Source organism: Eulemur rufifrons, chromosome 3, assembly GCF_041146395.1.
Source record: "Eulemur rufifrons isolate Redbay chromosome 3, OSU_ERuf_1, whole genome shotgun sequence".
Lineage (NCBI taxonomy): Eukaryota > Metazoa > Chordata > Mammalia > Primates > Lemuridae > Eulemur > Eulemur rufifrons.
The window spans coordinates 97,448,238-97,467,038 of NC_090985.1; the positions used below are offsets into that span (position 1 = coordinate 97,448,238).

The 18,801-nt window shown below is 37.1% G+C and overlaps 1 protein-coding gene across 1 annotated transcript in view; it reads right to left on the reverse strand.

Annotated features, from left to right (window-relative positions):
• RP1 (RP1 axonemal microtubule associated) overlaps positions 1-18,801 on the reverse strand; it is a 286,090-nt gene that overhangs the window by 129,428 nt on the left and 137,861 nt on the right. Inside the window, exons 19-20 of the mRNA XM_069466500.1 lie at positions 4,030-4,162; positions 3,180-3,331 (exon numbers count right to left, since the gene is read on the reverse strand). Coding sequence (XP_069322601.1) covers positions 3,180-3,331; positions 4,030-4,162 — 285 coding nt within the window. The remainder of the gene's footprint in view (positions 1-3,179; positions 3,332-4,029; positions 4,163-18,801) is intronic.

Below are 18,801 nucleotides of genomic sequence, written 5' to 3' on the forward strand. Positions count from 1 at the left end.
CACAAGACTTTAAAAGAGATAATGTTTCCACAGTAGCATCAAAAGGGGCAATGGAGGAAGAAAAATAAGCAAATTATTTTTTATCTATTAAAAATATATTTCTGGCTGTTCTTTTCTCTCTTGCAGTTTTACTTTCTCCATTTGTAGTAGCATCCAGGGTAACAAACAAACTCCAACACAAAGGCTTCCAGTCTACAGCTTTTCTGTCTCTTAGCCCTCTGCCCCTGAGCAGCAATTCATTAGAGGGTCAGGTTGACAACCACGTGGCCTAACGTGCAGTACATTTCCTTTCCATGAATGCTGACAGACTCTGAGATATGTGGGACAAATTTTCTCTTTCTCTCTCCTTCCTTCCTTCCTTTCTTTCTCCATTCCCTTCATTTAATAAATCCCTCTCCTGCACCTTCCTCTGTGAATAAAAATAGAATGTATTGTTGAGTTTCTTGTGAAAAAGCATCCTTGAATTCTCATCCCTAAATAGAATCAGTTTGTCATAGCAAAATGCACTGCCATTTCCGGAGAGATGCAGGGCCTGAAGGAAATGCTACACTGATTGAAATAAAAAGAACTTCTTCACACATCACTTCTTCATAGACTGTTGTTGAGAATAACCATCCTGAATCATCTGAGAAAAGGGTCATGAATTTCAGTAAGTCTGAGAAGTTCCCAGAAATTACAGCTGATTGTTGGTCGTTGTTACTCTACTTGAAGGTAAAACTATGAATCCATTATTGTTTGTGTTTCCTATATGGGGCGCTGTCTTAACAGCTGCCTACACTTTTACCAGGTTAGATTTCAATTTGATATTTGAAGATATACAACCTATATCTCAACTGTTGGTTCCACAATGCTGATGGAAATCCCTTGTTTAGGCCAGACCCAAGCCATTACTAGTTAAGTAATGATGTTTCTATAAACTATATGATGATTGCGTGTGCACTCTCTTGGGTGTGCCTGGATAATCTCATTGTTACTACCCTGCATTGTCAGGGTGCCTTCTACAAGGGACAGTTTATGATGTACATCACCTGTTGTAGCAGGTGCCATTTAGGCCCTATCCCATGTCCTGTGGGTCCTTTCGGGATTCATCTGCTGCCTAGGCATAGTGATGGCTTTTTATCTCAAATCTGTGCCTCCTACTTCTTTGCCTGAGGGCAGCCCCTGGTTCGACAATTCTGAAAGATGTTCCCCAGGGTTTCTCTGACCATCCCCTAACAAGGAGGAACCCCAGCAGTAGCTAGCTCACCGATGTCCCTATATCGTCTTTTTTCCTCTCCTGCCTCACTGTCCCCAATCCTTCCTGTCTCAGGTGCCTACTGGGATTATGTCCCAGATAAATTACCTGCACCCAAGTCTTTGTCTCATGGTCTGCTTTGGGGCAAAGCCAAACTACAATACCTCGAGGTCTGGAAAGATTGCCTGAATCAGCTTTCTGTTTTTTTCTTTTATTTTACCATAACTTTAGGTTTGAAGACAGAATCAAACTGCATCTGTTATGTACATTCCTGCCTTTGATTACACCGTTGAACACCTTGTAGAGAAAATGACAACCAGCCCAATCAGGGGTTTATGAATGAGTTCTGGCTGGTATGAAATAATTCTGATAACAAAACTCCAAGACTGTTACCAGTCTTGAAATACAAAACTCTTGAAATTATCTGACATTTCCATTACATCCCATGTACTGAGGAAAATAACAGAAAATGTGAAACCTAAAATGAACCAGGAAAGAAAAGTACTTTTACAGCTCTGATTCTAAACTTCAAAACTGATACCACTAAACCCACACTTTAGTCTTCTTTACATATTGATTGCAGCTATACTTCCTTCCCAATTCTAATTTCAGTCCATAATATACCCTCCCCACTCTCTGGTAAATGCTAAACACAACAATGAACTGAAGAGGATCAATCATGAGATGACTTGTGCGATCTTAGCATATAATGTGAAACAGCACTGCTATAAAATGATACATGCTGGCTATAAAATGATAAAGCAGGCAGCCAGGGGAGGTGGAGCCTCTCCATTTACGTGAAGTGATATGGTGGAAGAGTCTGGGCCTGCTGCAAAGCTAGCAGGGCTCCCTAGGGGCTAACTTCACTCATTAGTATGGTAATAATTATCATGGTATGTAAAACTTTGTTTCTGTTCCAAATTAATAATTCACTTATGATAGCAAAACATAATTTTGTTTTTGTCTCACTCAAAGCAGAACTAGCTTTCGTATTCATTCTGATGTAATCTACAGTGGCAAATAAAAGGCATAGGTGAGCTTTAAAATCTCTGATGTTTCATAATATTTCACGAACTATAACAAAGTCTGAGAAACAGCAATCTCAAATTGGTTTAAGGAGCCTTCTTTTTTAAAAATATACCTTTAGTTTAATAATCCCTAATCTTAATTTCAGAGCCCCCCCATAGTACCTTCTTTCCAAATATGACAAAATAACATTAAAATTAACTGGGCGGATAAATATCTCACACTTCTCAAATATCTAATATATAGAAAGATTCATGCTTGTATACAAAGGACAAAAGGAAATAATGAGGGACATGGGTATGAAAATAATATAGTTGGCTCCATTCATGATGGGCTTTTGGGTTTTTTTAATTATTCTTTTTTATTTCAGCATATTACGGAGGTACAAATGTTTAGGTTACGTGTATTGCCCTTGCCCAACCCGAGTCAGAGTTTCAAGTGTGTCCATCCCCCAGACGGTGCCCATCGCATTCATGATGTTTTATTTTCATTCAAGCTGTTTTAAAGAAAGGCCATTGTATTAGTATATGAAATATACATTATATTTTGCATGAGAATTCCTCTAATCTGCACTTTCTGACCTTTTAGAATAATGCCTTGTACCTTTCAGTCCTGACAGAGCATGTTCATATATTTTCCTTATCTTTTCAATTCATTTTTTTTCTTTTCTTACACTTTCACTCATATTTAATGTCTTTTTCTTTGTTCTATTATTTATTATTGGTAGTGTGTTCCACTTTTCTTTCAAGAACAACTTCTAAAACAGAGCCCATTAGGAAGTCAAGTCAGGAAAACTTGTGTTAAAGACGTCTTAAAACTAAAATTGGAGAGTGTGAAGCACCTTTTAAATTTTAAATCTTATATGGCCATTTTCAGAGAGACTGCTAAGAACCTAGGGAAGTCATTTACACAGACATACCTGTCCTCTTTGAAATTTTACTGGCATGTTAGATTTGTACAGTTGTCTAAGGCCAGAGTCTCCTCTCTCCCCATAGAGACAAAGGAAAACCTCAGATTCTGTGTCTGCTTGCTTCAGCTGCCCAGTGTAGACATCAATCTGGTATCTCACCACTGACAAAGTGACATGGAGAGAAAATAAGAAGAAATCTGTTACCTTAGAATTCATATAAACTGAAAGCAGATCCATGGGTTTTCAGGCTGTAGTAAAAAAAAACATTATATGAGAATTCCTCTAATCTGGACTTTCTATGTTGATGGAGAGACTTTTAATAATTAATTTTAATTATAAATGGGCATTTTTACACCATGAACAAATGCCCAGAATATTTATAGCTTTTTCAGAAAGAAAAATAAAAGATTTTTTAAAAGGCTGTTCTTCTCTGTATGACTTAGGAGGACATTTAGTGCTTAGTATTTTAGTGCCTAGGGAGACAATGTTATTGCACATGATGCTTGAAGTTTAAAATGATATGAGGTTTGATGAGGAAATAAATCAAAAGTGAGGTGCTGGCAGGAGGAGGCCAGCTGGCCCCAGGCAAAGTTAGGTGAGGCGCAGCCATGACATTTCTTATCTATCACAGCCTCAGCCTCTGTGGCTGTGGCTGGGCCACAAGAACCACTGTGAGATTACATTTAATCCCAGATCCACCAGTGACTCATGCTGTAACACTAAAAAAGTCACTTCTCAATGGATAAAATAACTCTCTTAGAAGTAAGAAAAATATTCTATAACTAGTTCAGAAGGAAATTTAAGCAACTACAAACCAATTTGTATATGGAATATATGCTACTGAAGATTAATAACACACGTGGAAAAATAGCTTGTCCTCTTTTTACTACAGGAAGCTCACAGACAATGTCTCCTTCTGCTTGGATCCGAGAGAGCCTCATGTTTGCTACAAAATCGAAGATCTTCTTGCTTTTCAAATGTTGCATGGTCACCTGGGATTAGAAGAAAAAATGGCTACGTTGTGATTTCCAACTTCTCATAGAACCCAAATTCAAAATGTACCCCAAGGATTGTTAAAATGTATTGCATATTCTGATGAGGGTGGCAGCAGCTGTTAGTAATAGTGGTATTACTAGCGGCTGTTGCTTATTAGGCAATTATAATTTACCAAGTATTATGTTTCATGATTTATTTTCATTATCTTTTAACTATCACCACTTAGATTGGTAAAATTCTTACAATTTTATAGATATGACCATGGAGGCTTGGAGATTTGAAACAGACTGCCTGATTCAAAGTTCTCAATTTCGCCTATGGTAGTGACCAAAAAAAGCAATCCCTAGGAGGAACTCCAAAAAAGATTTTTGTGTTCGTATTATACATCAAAGCAAGTCATAGAGAAGAATTTTTCAAAAATCTCTAATGCCTTTTAAGTATATTTATAACATCTGTAAGCTCTGAATAAGCCCTCAGTTGCCGCAGCCAAAATGCCTGCACTTCCCAGCACGAGGCCAGTTGCCTTTGCCTCCTGCTCAATGAATCCTCGACAGACCCCTCATTACCCCTGCCCCTTTGGTGGGTATCTCACACAAAGGCCCCCTTCCCTTTCTCCTCCCCTTTATCTCTTCGCAGACTAGCAGAGGACTTCCAGATGGAATTTCACAATTGTTTGCTTCCCTCCTATCAACAATGGATGAAATATCCTTGTCCTTTTAAGATAATAGTTAAGTCTTCTAAATAAGTCCCTGTCCCTTCTCAATTCCCTCTGCCTCCTGGCCTTAGGAGCAGGTGCCACCACTTCTCAGGTGGGTTATTCCTAGATGTTGCTGCCATAACTCACTCTGCCATTCTTGCTCCCCTCTAACCCTTCCTTTGGGCTGTTTAATGAGAGATTATTCTAAAACAGAAGTTTGATCATTTTGCACATTGCTCACAACTTTTTCAACAGTCCTACCTATGGTATAAAATCTAAAATCCTCAGCAGTGAGAGAGGGTATTTAATACTTTCTATTTCCCTTCCTTCCTGGAGTCTGTTATATTTATTGCTTTGTTTAATTTGGGACAAAAAAGTGATAAGTCCCTGAGCTATTAATATACAGAGGGACATACCTCTCAAGGACCAGCAAAGAGAATTCCTAAACAAAAAGACCTAACCAAGGGTGCAGGGGAGTTCCCAGCCCCTGCTACATGTGTGCAAGAGGCTGACGCTGAGAAGGGCATACAGACCCTTTGCTTCTTCGTAGCCACGTTTCTTACAATGGATGCACACAGCACTGCACTGGCATGGTTGGGAGTTTGACAAGAAGAAACTGTCTCTACCATCAAAGAAATTTTATAGATTATCTCTGAGGTATAGACCCAAAATATTTAAATAACATCAGACTGTAACAGTTGCAGTCACTCCATCTTGAAGCAAATGATCACTCTTTTTTTTACAATGCCTAATTGTGTGTTTGCTTAAGAATTTCGGGAACAAGCCTTGAGCAGTTAACTATGGAACCGAGATTGTGGGGCCCACTCTCTCCAAGGAGAATGCTGAGCAGCTAATCTTCAATTCTGTTGTAGTCTATCTGACACCAGCCACACAGTCAGATGGCCCTTTACTCGAGATAACCAACGGAACAAGGCATGCTGACCTGCATGCAGCCAGCCCCTTTCCCCTTTAATGACCCTTCAGTCAGCCTAAGGAACTTGAGATGGCCTTTGGGACATTAGTCCACCATCTCCTCAGGTTTCTGCCTCTTGAATAAACCTGCTTTTCCTTCCACCAACTCATCTCTCGAGTTTGGCTTTTGAGCAGCACGCAGCAGACCTACATTGAAGCAGCATATGAATACACACTTACTAATACAGACGAAAAGTTTTCCAGGGATTCAGAATAATGCAAAGGTCATGACACAATAAGAATAATTTCAGATGGAAACAGATGTTTCAGATAAACGAGGGTTATAAACAGATGAATGGGAATCTCTTAGATTCTGGACTTGAAGCCTTCACCTTGAAATACAGCAGGTCCTCAAATAACATTGTTTCATTCAATGTTGTTCTGATGACCAAAAAAAATCAGTTCTGGCTGGGGCCACTATCTGCATGGAGTTTGCATGGGTTTTCTCTGGCCCTTCCAGTTTCTTCCCCCCTAAAGATGTGCACATTAGGTGAATGGGCATGTCTACACGATCCCAGTGTGAGTGAGCGTGGGCGTGTGTGAGTGCATCTTGTGATGGGATGGTGTCTGGTCCAGGGTGGCTCCTGCCGTGCCACTGAGCTGCTGGGATAGGTTCCGGCCGCCTGGGGCACTGAATAAGCAAGTTGGAAAATGAAGGAATGAATAAATTATTGTCAAATAAAAATGTGTAAAGTCCATGATAATCACACAAATGCATGACAATAAACGATGCAGTAGAGTCATATAGTAGCTAGTAGCGGGACACAGTAAAAAACATGTGGCAAACAGAACAAACGTGGATTTTAATGAAAAGACCTTGGTTTATGTTCTGGCATTTCTACTTACTAGGTAGGTATATGGCCTTTGTTTTGTAAAAGTTCCACAAGATGACTTGTGATCTTCAGACTCTCATTTGCAAAGTTAGCTTCGTAACCTGTCTCACCAGGTTGAGGAGCACTTTATGTAATAAAATGAGACCAAAACACCTTATGGAAAACAGTTTGTAAACTGTAAATGATTACACAGAGGAAGTTATTTCCCTGTGCAGAACTTTGTAAAGAGTGAGTGGCGGTATCCAGGAACATTGTTAAGAGAGCTTCATTTCAGAACATCTGATTTTCCCAGTTGGCAGTAAGAGGGTGGTTCATGTGACTAGGAGTCAGACCACTTCTTTTCAGATCCACGTGCAGCTGTGTGGTACCGGGAATTGCTTATATTCTCAAATACTCAATTTTCTCAATTGGGACAATAATACTATCTACCTTGCTGTAGTCTAAACATTAAAAGTGATAATGTATACCCTGAGTGCTCAATAAATGTTTATTGTTATTGGTAAAAATAGTATCAAAATTAATTACAGAGATTAGAGAACAGAATTCTTAACTATTATTTGGGATTGTTTATAGTTCCTCACTCTCCAACATCCTCCTAGAGACTGTACAAGGGAAACTTCAGCCAAATGCTCAGTTATTTACTACCAGTAAGAGAAATTCTATTCCAAATCCCTGACTCCTACTCTACTTAGGTGAGCTGACCAGGACTCTCTGGGCAGACACACAACAGCCTCTTTTGCCTCTCTTTCCCTTAGCCAATCTGAGGTAGCTTCTCCTGCTTCCTCTCTTCTGGGCCCCTCCTTGAATTCTTTGGCTCATCAGTTAAGGGGTTCATAAAAGACAAAACTTCTCATTGCAAAAGAAAGAAACCTCTGAAGTCTTTGAATCCCAAAGCTATACTCTAAGCTCTCTCTCCTACTCATCCCATCACCCCAAGAAAGATCTCCAGCGCTTTTAGTCTCCTAGTCTTGGTCTCCTCGATCCCTGTATAATCCTTGCATGCTTTCCCTAAGATGGCTCCGATTCTGGTCCTTTATAGCTCAGGCAAGAATATATAAGTAAAAGGGTGTCCATTCCTCTCTAAACTGTAGGGACTGGCATGGTCTTAACTCTTTTCCAAGACTTCACCTCTTCTTTTATGTCCTTCCTTTAGTCCTCTCCTGTCTTCAGTGCCTAACTTTACTGTCAACTAACACCAATGGAGCAAGGATCATGTCCAGGTGGGCTGGAAGGAGGGCCATGACTGTGGCCGGAACACTCAGGGTCATGAGGACAGAGTGAGCCAGCTGCCCTCTGCCCTGGCTTGGCTCCACATTTTTCCTGCCTGTTAGGACTGAGACTAAATGTAATTAATAACCAACAACAATTGCCACCATCTATATTTCTATTCCACTTTGTTTTACAAAACAATCTCCATATTTGTATTTAATCCTAAATTTACTTTTCTTAAATTTTTTTAATGTTTAAATTTTTTTTTTTTTTTTTTTTTTGTAGAGACAGGGTCTCGCTATGTTGTCCAGGCTGGTGTTGAACTCCTGGCCTCAAACAATCCTCCTGCCTTGGCCTCCCAAAGTGCTGGAATTACCGGTGTGAGCCACTGTGCCCAGCCTTATTTAATCTTATCTTTTTTTGGAGTAGAAATTATATACAACCAAAGTCAATATTTTCTGAGAGCTACACACGTGGCCCAGTGCCTGCTGGACACTGGATATAAGATAAACACTGGCTAATAAGATAAAGAATATATTAGGATGAGAAAGGTTGAGAAAAATGCTTTTAGAAACCCTACTCTGAAATGTTATAAACCTTTGTTTTATAAAACAAAAGAATTTGTAATACTGCTATTCTCATTATATATTCAATTTATACAAAGATTTCTCTAAAAAATAAATGCAAATAGTCACCCAAACATTTGCTGGACATAAAGCATTTACAGTACTTTATAAGACCTGGTACTAGCGGAGGAGGAGTGAGTTCTGATGTCAGTCTGATGTTAGTCTGATGTTAGTATTTCTTTTTATGGAGACAGAAATATGAAAATATAATAAGGTTTAAATGTGTTCTCAGAGAACACTTCAGGTGTTCTTGAAAATCAGATACAAAGTCAAAGCTTGACTCTAAGTCTCCTTATTTCTCATACTGTGCCTTGTGATGATACCCTATTTGTTACAAGGACTGTACAGGGGGATCAATTATGGTATTTACAATTGACTGAGGAACTATCAAATGCATGAATTTATCTTTGGTTCAAATAAGCTGGCACAACTTTGAGAATGTTTCCATAAACTGCTGGAGTCCTTTGAGATTAAACATTTGACTGGAGATTTTGTAAGAAGAAGCTGATGCTTCCTGCTGTTCATTGAACTAGAAAATCCTCAACAACAAACTATTTTTCTTACTGCATTTCAGAACTTGCTCTTTCCCTTCTGTAGTTCTTTCTAGAACCCTGAACTGAAGAAGTAACTGAAAATAAAAAGGAACTGAAAATATTTACAAGATACTTTAAAATTTAAAAAAAAAAAAAAAGCCATTTCTTACTTAGTTTAGCTAATCTCAAGACTGGCTGGAGCTCATTTCAAGTAGGTTATTTCAAGTAGTGGTAGGTTAAAAATAATAACAAATTCACTGAAACCTACAACACACTTCAATTCGAAGGCTCAGCAGAACAAAGAAGGCCCAGAGAGTTCGGAGTTCCTAGTCCACGTGACTCAATGTATCCAGTTAATGCATAGCACATGCCACAGAGGCAGCCTAGACACTGGAGAAAGCACGAGGTGAGGAGCCAGGAGAAGGGGCCCCGGCCTCATCTCACTACTGACTCTGTGTGAGGAGGCCAAGCCTCTGAAACTCTCCAGGCTATTTATTTTCTTCTTTTCTTTTGGTCAAAGAAATTACAGCCCATATATTTGGAAACTAATTATGGTTTTAAGTCTGGTTATGAAAATAAATAAAACATAAAATTACTTTAAAAAGATGAATATTGCATTATTTTTTCAATTACATACAATCTTGAGATAAAATATAAGAAACACTAAAAAGACTGAGAAGTAGGTATAATATAAAGTAAGAGGGTAAAATGAAGAGGGTGAAAGTGTTCTAAAAGGCTTATTTTTTAAAAAATTTCAATACATTTAGGGGGCACAAGTGTTTTTTGTTACATGGGTGAATTATTTAATGAAGTCAGGGCTTTTAGTACACCTGTCACCAGAATAGCGAACATTGTACCTGGTAGGTAGATTTTTATCCTTCACCTGCCTTCCACCCTGCCCCCTTCTTAGTTCTCAATGTCCATTACTCTACTTTATGACCATGTATACCCCTTGTTTAGCTCTCACTTATAAGAGAGAACATGTAGTATTTGTTATTCCATTCCTGAGATACTCCATTTTGGATAATGGTCTCCAGTTTCATCGAAGTTGCTGTCAAAGACACTTCTTTCATTCCTTTTTATGGCTGAGTAATACTATGTGGTACATACATACCACATTTTCTTTAGCCACACATCAGCTGATGGGCACTTAGGTTGATTCCATATCTTTACAATTATGAATTGTGCTGTGATAAACATTTGGGTGCAGGTGTCTTTTTAATAAAATGACTTCTTTTCCTTTGAGTAGATACCCAGTAGTGGGACTGCTGGATCAAATGGTAGGTCTACTTTTAGTTCTTTGTGGAATCTCCATGCTATTCTCCATAGAGGATGTGAAAGTTTACATTCCCACCAACAGTGTATAAGTGTTCCTTTTTCACTGCATCCACACCAACATGTATTGTTTCTTGACCGTTAAAAAATGGCCGTTCTGAAAGGTAAAGTGGCATCTCATTGTGGTTTTAATTTGCATTGCCTTGATGATTAGTGATGTTGACCATATTTTCATATGTTTGTTGGCTATTTGTCCGTCATCTTTTGAAAGAAAATCTGTCCATGTCTTTTGCCCACTTTTTGATGGGTTTATTTGTGTTTTTCTTGCTGATTTATTTGAGTTCTTTATAGATTCTGGATATGAGTCCTTGTCAGATGTATAGTTTGTAAATATTTTCTCCCATTCTGTAGATGGTCTATTTACTCTGTTGATTATTTCATTTGCTGTGCAGAAACATTTTAGTTTAATTAAGTCCCATTTATTTATTTTTGTTGTTACTGTATTTGTCTTTGAGATCTTAGTCATAAATTCTTTGCTTAGGCCTACGTTTAGAAGAGTTTTTCCTATGTTTTCTTTTGGAATTCCTATTCTCCTCTCACTTTCTAATGGAGGTCAAACAACAAACAAATATAAAATATCAGATAAGAAGTGTGTTATAAGGAAAATAAGCCATGCTGATGTGATCAAGAGTAACTGGGGCTCCCTTTAGGTTGTGTGGCAACGGCCACTCTGAGGGAGGAGGAGACGAGTGCAGCTCCAGCAGAGTGAGCCAGGGCAGAGTGGTTAGAAAAAAAGTCACAGAGGTGGGCAGAGAGAGATTAAGCAGGGGGAGATATGATCTGACTGATGTTGATAAAAGATCACTCGGGCTGCACATTGATGCCTGGATACAGGGAGAAAAGAAAAGAAGCTGAAAGGTTACTATAGGAGGCTTTTGCAGCTGAGAGGAGAGAATAAAATGGCAACTAGGACTAAAGTGATGGTAATAAGATGGAGAAAAATAGACAAAATCGAGATATGTTTCAGCAATATAGTCAGTAGAGGATTTCCTGAGGGATTGGATTTTGGAGGCAAGGGAAATAAAACAATGTAGGAAAACTTGTAGGGTTCTGGTTTATATAACTAGTTGGATAGTGACACCATCTACTCAGATGAGTAAGACTGAAGAAGCAGCAGGTTGGGTGGGGGAAATTAAGAGTTATGATTACATTGTATTTAATTTTTTCACTTGCTATCCACAATTGTGAGATAATCAGGGTAAGTATTGTTGAGCCCTATTTTACAGTAGGGAAAACTTAAAGAAAAAGTGATTGGATGACTTTCTAGGAATTAAACATCTTTCAAGTCTTTTGACTTCAACTCTAAAGTTTATTACCTCAATTTGAAATAGTCAAAGTCAACTCTAGAGAAGAAACCTAAGATTCAAAAAAAAATCATTAGTTTTATGTAACAGCACATGCTAAAATACATTTCTATCTTTCTTTTTTTCAGTATACAAAGTTAATTATTATCTATGTTCAGTTATATCCATTTTATTTTGGGTCCAAGCTACCTGTTACTTGGAATCAATTTGGTGACTTGGATTAATATTTTATAACAGTATTTTGGACACTAGACGACATGGTTGGTTAATGTTTATTAATATGGCTGATATTGGAAGTCAGACCTCTGAAAAGGCCCCTAAAGTATGATCAAGGAAAAAAGTTTAAAACTGTGAATGACATCACAGATCTACCACTAGACTAACAACTCCACACTGCCAGAGTATCATGAAAGGGGGCAGCTGTCCCTGTTCAAAATCTAAATGCTGTGCAAAAATGGATTCACCGATTATAACTTGGGACACTAGGACTAATTTCAACAAACACTTGTTAGAAGCACTGGCTTCCCCCAGACAGTGACATTCCATAAGTGCTTTCACTGCTCACCACAAGGTTATTGGTTACAAACAGTTCATCATCATCAAAGGGGAAGGAAACCTTCATGGCCCTAGGTCCTAATAATGGCAGACTTCCACATTTTCTCAGTCCACAAGGGGAAGTCTTTGATCATTATAAAACCAACCATTCTCTTTTTTGAAAATGGTGTTTTCTTTTGGCTTTCAGGTTGAAGCATCATCTAGTATTATTCTATCTATACTAAAAAAGATCCAAAGCCTTGAGTTTTCGTTTAGCTCTGATACAGAGCTGTCAAATGTGAATACTCTGAAAAATTTGATATGGCTGAGAAAAAATGCACTGATATTAAGCTTCAAAGCCAAACTTTATGTTGGAATAGATGAGAAATAGAAAAAAGGTGAATTTATAAAAACATTTTTTCATTGAAACATATACTCCTTTTCCTTTAAACAAATGAATGAATAAAATGCTTAAGGAAATAGCAGTGTCTTTATCACATAAAATATTCAGCATTTGTTTTAATTTCCTAAATGAATACAGACAATTTTAGGAATGCCCTCAGTAGAAACTAAGGTTCATTTGCTGAGCTCCCCCTGCTGATTTACAACAGGAAATATTAATTGTTTCACAAGAGAACATTATCATTAAAACTCACTCTTAGTTCCTCAGAAACTTAAAATTCCTGGATTACTTTTAAAAATTTCAGCCAAGTAGTTAAATACATGCCCTAAAAATAGCTGACTGGAACAGACATATGGTGGTACTTACAATGCCTGAATTAGCATATTAGAATTCAACACTGAGATTATAACTTCTAGGTCAGATTACCCAACCTTTCTGCTCAGAACCTGAGAGTAAAGGAGAAATCAATTTAGTTCCTTCCATAAATCTTTTGGAAGACAGATGTAAAGAGAGAAAGAGGCATTTTCACTGGAATAAGACAATTAAAATCACAACTCTAAAGGGAACTAAAGCACAATCTGGTTTATAGTCAGGTTAATGGTGGAATGAATTCTTGGAAGACAAGAACTATATCTTAGTCATGCTAGCATACTCAAATACCTAGCAGCATCCCTTCCACATAGTGGGTGCTGTTGCAGTACTTGATAAAATACTTTGAATATGAGTACAATTGTATGCTTTTATGAATCTGTGCTATTACTTATTTTAGCACCAAAGTGAAGGAGAAACCTGATGCTCTCTTCCTGCCTTCCTGACACATTGAAGTATTAAAAAAAAAATTACCTTGGTCCTAACCTGTCCTGAAATATAATTTGACTAGCAGACTCTATGCATATAAGAAAACGGAAATACTGATTAAAAGGACTATATCAAAGACATAAAGATTACTGACTTATGACATTGAGCAAATGAATATGGATGAATAAAATTTGTATTGCATAGTGATAAACTTCCAGTGTATTTGTGAAGTACTGAGAGAAGAGATAATGACTTGAGTTTATCAGACAGAAGATGGTAGTCATATATACAGAATTCTTTCTACATGCCTGAGTAGGAATCCAAGAGATGGAAAAGATCTAGAAGTCTATGTATTTACCAACTGACTCTACCTAAACAAGGTCAAGCAACTTGTGTCTGAAAAATTCCAGCCTACTGAAAGACAAAACACAAGGAAACTATTTCAGCTCTGCAAGTAAACCCTTTACCTCTTATTGAGGAACAAATCATTTTATATATGCAGGTAATACAATATTTTGTGACAATCCATGAGCATCACGGATATCTGAAATATGGTATCTCCAAATAACATTCTACTCACCATCTGTCCCTGCTCTGCTCTTAAGCATACCTCTCTCTCCACTCTTCAAGATCCTTTTTGTCCACAAGCCTTCCAAGTTCCTCCAGGGAACATAGTTATCTTTCTTATTGGAAACCTACTGCTATTAGGGCTTCAACATGGAGTTGGGAATTTAACTGTCCTCTAATTACCATATGTTTGTTAACTGATCTTGTTTTTCCACCCAGCTTGTAAGAAGAGACCAATGTTTACTCTCATTTTGTATCATTGCAGTGGTTAAGGCCAGACCTATGGACAACTCATCATTTTCTCTTAGATATAGCATCATCACTCAATAATTTACCCACCTAGCTGTTCCTAGGTTAAAAGTGGCTCTTTGGCATCTCATGTTGATCACCTCTCCCAGAACGATATACACAGGCCTACCGAGCTCAAAAGAGTGAATTCGTATATTATCTAGTCATTTTCTAAATCCTATAAATTATAAACCCCTTTATATTGTTAACTATGATTAGGTTCATACAAACCTAAGTTATTTTTTCCAGTGTGTAAGTGTTATATAAATGACTCAAAGATAGTCTCTGTACATTGGCCCCCATATTGTTTATTTCTTCTTGCAGGCTGAGACTCATTAAGACAAAAGTCCATGGATACCAAACTCAAATTTTTGAAAATCTGATAACTTTAAAAATAACTCAAACAATTTTTACCACAATAAAAACTTAGCCCCAACAAGCAAATCTTTAACCATTGAGAGACTGCCTGTTCTGCAAACCCTACAAAACCTCATTCAGCAGCTTTTACTCATTTGTAGGATAGGGCCTTTACTTATAAGGCCCCAAGCTGCAAGGGCACTTTGGAGTTCTCTGACACATGTCCCTGCTGTGAGCTTGAGGACATCACCTAGACTCCACAGGGAGCCTCCTTGCCCTCCTACCCCTTCTGAGTATAGACCTACACTGTAGCCTCTGGACAGACTCTTGCTGGAAGGGACTTCGTCCACATGCAAAATTGTTAAAACATCACCCAATAATACATGTGTGTTACTGCCTCTGCCTCATGTCATATCTTTTTCCTTCTGCCCCCAAATGTTCTTAGGGATACCTCTCCACTCTTCAAGATCCTTTTTGTCCACCAGGACAAAACCCCTACAGTAATGCACAATATTCATTTCATGGGATGTTAATAGATTTTACCTGAAAAATATGGTCCCATGCTGAACTTAGTTTTAGAAATGCCATTAAACAGATTTCTTTACCACAGGGCATCTCAGAGCCTTTAGTATATTGATTTGCCTTGTGACTCTCCAAGAGAGCAATGAAAAACTCAGTGTTTCAAAAACTCATTTCACCATGGAAACATTTATAGGGGAGCATCTTGTGAAAGGAGGGGCATGACCGGCTTCTCACATCAGGAAAAGTGGCCTTTGGGATGAGGTGAGTGGGCATTAGTGGGGAAAGATAATTTCTCTATGTCTCGCATAAATACTGGTTTCTAAATCCCATTCTCCACTAAATTAAACTAGAGCATCTTGAGAAATAGCTGATTCCAGGATTGGAGAAAAGAAAGTACTAGATGAGCCTGAAAAATCTTTTGATGTCAGAAAGTAGTCTTCCAAGAATGCATGGTGACATGTCAAAAGGATATAGGAGTTTAAAGGGCCAAAGTAAGGATGATCTCAGCTTCAAAATAAATTATGATAAAAAAAGATTAACACATCAAATAAAATAAGAATCTGCAAGTCCATGCTGGTATAAATAAATAAATGAAATTTTTAAGTGGGAAGAAGGGAAAGTTCTACTTTATAGTAAGGATGCCAGTTAATAAATGGAGAAGTGACAATAGAATTTAAAAAATCACCATTTGGCAACCATCATATAATAACTGATTCAAGCAACAATCATCAGTGCTAAAATTAGTAGGTGAAAATTTTATGATGAATAAGATACTCATATAGTCAAAGTATCATTGGGTATCATGTCAGTTAATCTCAAGTGACACACATATTTTAACAGGTAATAGTAAAATAGATGGAGTACATCCTTAACAACTGGGGAATCTGGGTGAAATTGGAGTTCTTCGTTCCATTCGTATAATTTTTTAGAAATTTAAAATCACTTCACAATAAAAAATAAATTAAGCTGTAGGAAAGCCCCTTCTTTCACATCACTTGGATGGTTTAACTACAGTTCTAGCTGCTCAATTCATTTGCCAAACCAATTAATTAATGTTCTGCCCACTTTGCTCTTTACAGAAGCCTTTACCACCAATCATAGGAATGGATGGTGCTTCCCTTGGTTCCCAGGACTGAGTGCCCCCTCCTTGGATAGCTTCTGCTAGGGATGTTTTCATCCACTGGAGAATCACTACACAGTGATGTTGCTATACCTCTGGAACACTATTGTTACTCAAAGTCCCCAAAGAAAGCACAAGCCATGCTCATGGGTAAGTTTTTTCTAAAATGTTCTGACTTGTCTTTCTCAGTAATTCTCAATTCACAAGCATACGGGTTGTAATTTTACTAAACTCTGCAGGTTCTATGATTTTTGAATCTTCCTAAAAGGTCATTGTTTGTCTCTCCTTTGAACTCTTTTAATACTTCTGAATATAAAAACTTTAAAGTTAACATATGGTTTCCTCCCATTCTAGCACATTCTTTCCTCATCTAGCACAATACAGGGTATATATTAGGGGCTAAGTAGATACTTCTTGACTACTGACTGGAACATATTTACCTGTTCCTGTACTATAAGAATGTATTTCACTATATTAGGCAGGTGGTAAGAAAGGCTGTAATAAACATGTCAACAAAATTAACATATTCCTTCTTCATTTACTTCCTACATTTACTTTCTTCATTACATAACCAAAGATACAATAACAAAAACCACAGATAAGATTAAGAAACATTTAAAATGAAATAATATTTTGCTAGATTCTATCACTGATATTAAAAATCTAAACCTCATTTTAGAATAACATAGTATGTACTGTAAAGGAATCAGTGGCAGACATACTATGTTAAGCTAGAGAGCAGAAACGTTCTATGATTCACACTATGTCATCTGACTTCTATATTGAAATCTCAAGTCTTCTAAGATTTTAATTACCATCTATCTTTGAAAATAAACGTAAGGCCCAATGACAGTCCTTAAGATCTCCGTCTCTGGAGTTCAACATACAACAAACAAGACCATTTACTAAGTAATCTCAAGCAAATTATTTAACTTTATTGAGCCCCAGTTTTCTCTTCTATAAAACAGGATATTAATAGTACCTATATCAGAGAGATACTGTTAGGGAGAAATACAATAGTATCTGTAAGGTAGCTAGCATACATTCACCACTCAACAAACATTATTATCATTATTTCAATGATTAAGTAAAAACAAAAAACAACAACAACACCAAAAAAAACAGAATCCCAAAGTTCATACATAGCATGATTCAATTTCATTAAAATGGCAAAATACATATAAATATGCATATACATATATTTATATGTACAATCATACATCATGCATGGCTTAACAATGGGGATACATTGTTAAGCAATTTTGCCATTGTGTAAACATCAGCATGCACTTAAGCAAGGCTAGATGTTCTAGCCTACTACACACCTAGGCTATATGGAAGACTTTATTGCTTGTAGACTACAAACCTGTACAGCATGTTACTGTGCTGAATACAATAGGCAACTGTAATACAATGGTAAGTATTTGAGTATCTAAACATATTTAAATAAAAAGGTCCAGTAAAAATATAAAAGATAAAAAATGGTATATCTGTATAGAGCACTCACCATGGGTGGAGCTTGCAGGACTGGAAGTTGCTCTGGGTGAGTCAGTGAGTGAGTGGTGAGTGAATGTGAAGGCCTAGGACATTCCTGGACACTACTGTAGACTTTATAAACACGGTACACTTAGGCTACACTAAATTTATAAACAATTTTTTCTTCAATAAAAAATTAAACTTAGCTTACTATAACTTTTTACTTTATAAACTTTTAAATTTTTTAACTTTTTTACTCTTTTATAACATTTAGTTTAAAACACAAGTACATTGTATAGCTGTACAAAAATACTTTCTTTATATCCTTATTCTATAAGCTTTTTTCTATTAAATATATTTTTTATTTTTTAAACCTTTTTGTTAAAAACTAAGAAACAAACACACATATTAGCCTAGGCCTACACAAGGTCAATATCATCAATATCACCGTCTCCCACCTCCACATCTTGTCTCCCTGGCAGGTCTTCAGGGGCAATAACACACATAGAACTGTCATCTCCTATGATAACACTGCCTTTTTATGGAATACCTCCTGAAGGACCTATCTGAGGCTGTTTTAAAGTTAATTTATTTTTAATAAGTAGAAGGAATACACTCTAAAATAACCATAAAAGTGTACAGTATAGTAAGTATATAAACCAGTAACATAGTTGTTCATTATCAAGTATTATATACTGTACAAAATTGTATATGCTATACTTTTATACAACTGGCAGTTCAGTAGGTTTGCCTACATCAACATCACCACAAATACGTGAGTAATGTGTTCTGCAACAACATGATGGCTACAACATCAATGTCACTAAGCAACAGGAATTTTTCACCTCCATTTTAACCTTATAGGACCACTGTGGTATATGAGGTTTGTCATTGACCAAAAAACATCATTATCTAGTACAGGGCTTTATTTTATATTTATATTTTACATACATATTATTGTATATACATATATATATAGAGAGAGAGAGAGTGCAAGGACATGTGTGAGCACGTGGGAGATTCATAGAAAAAAGATTTGAAGAAAATGAGCTACCAGAGTA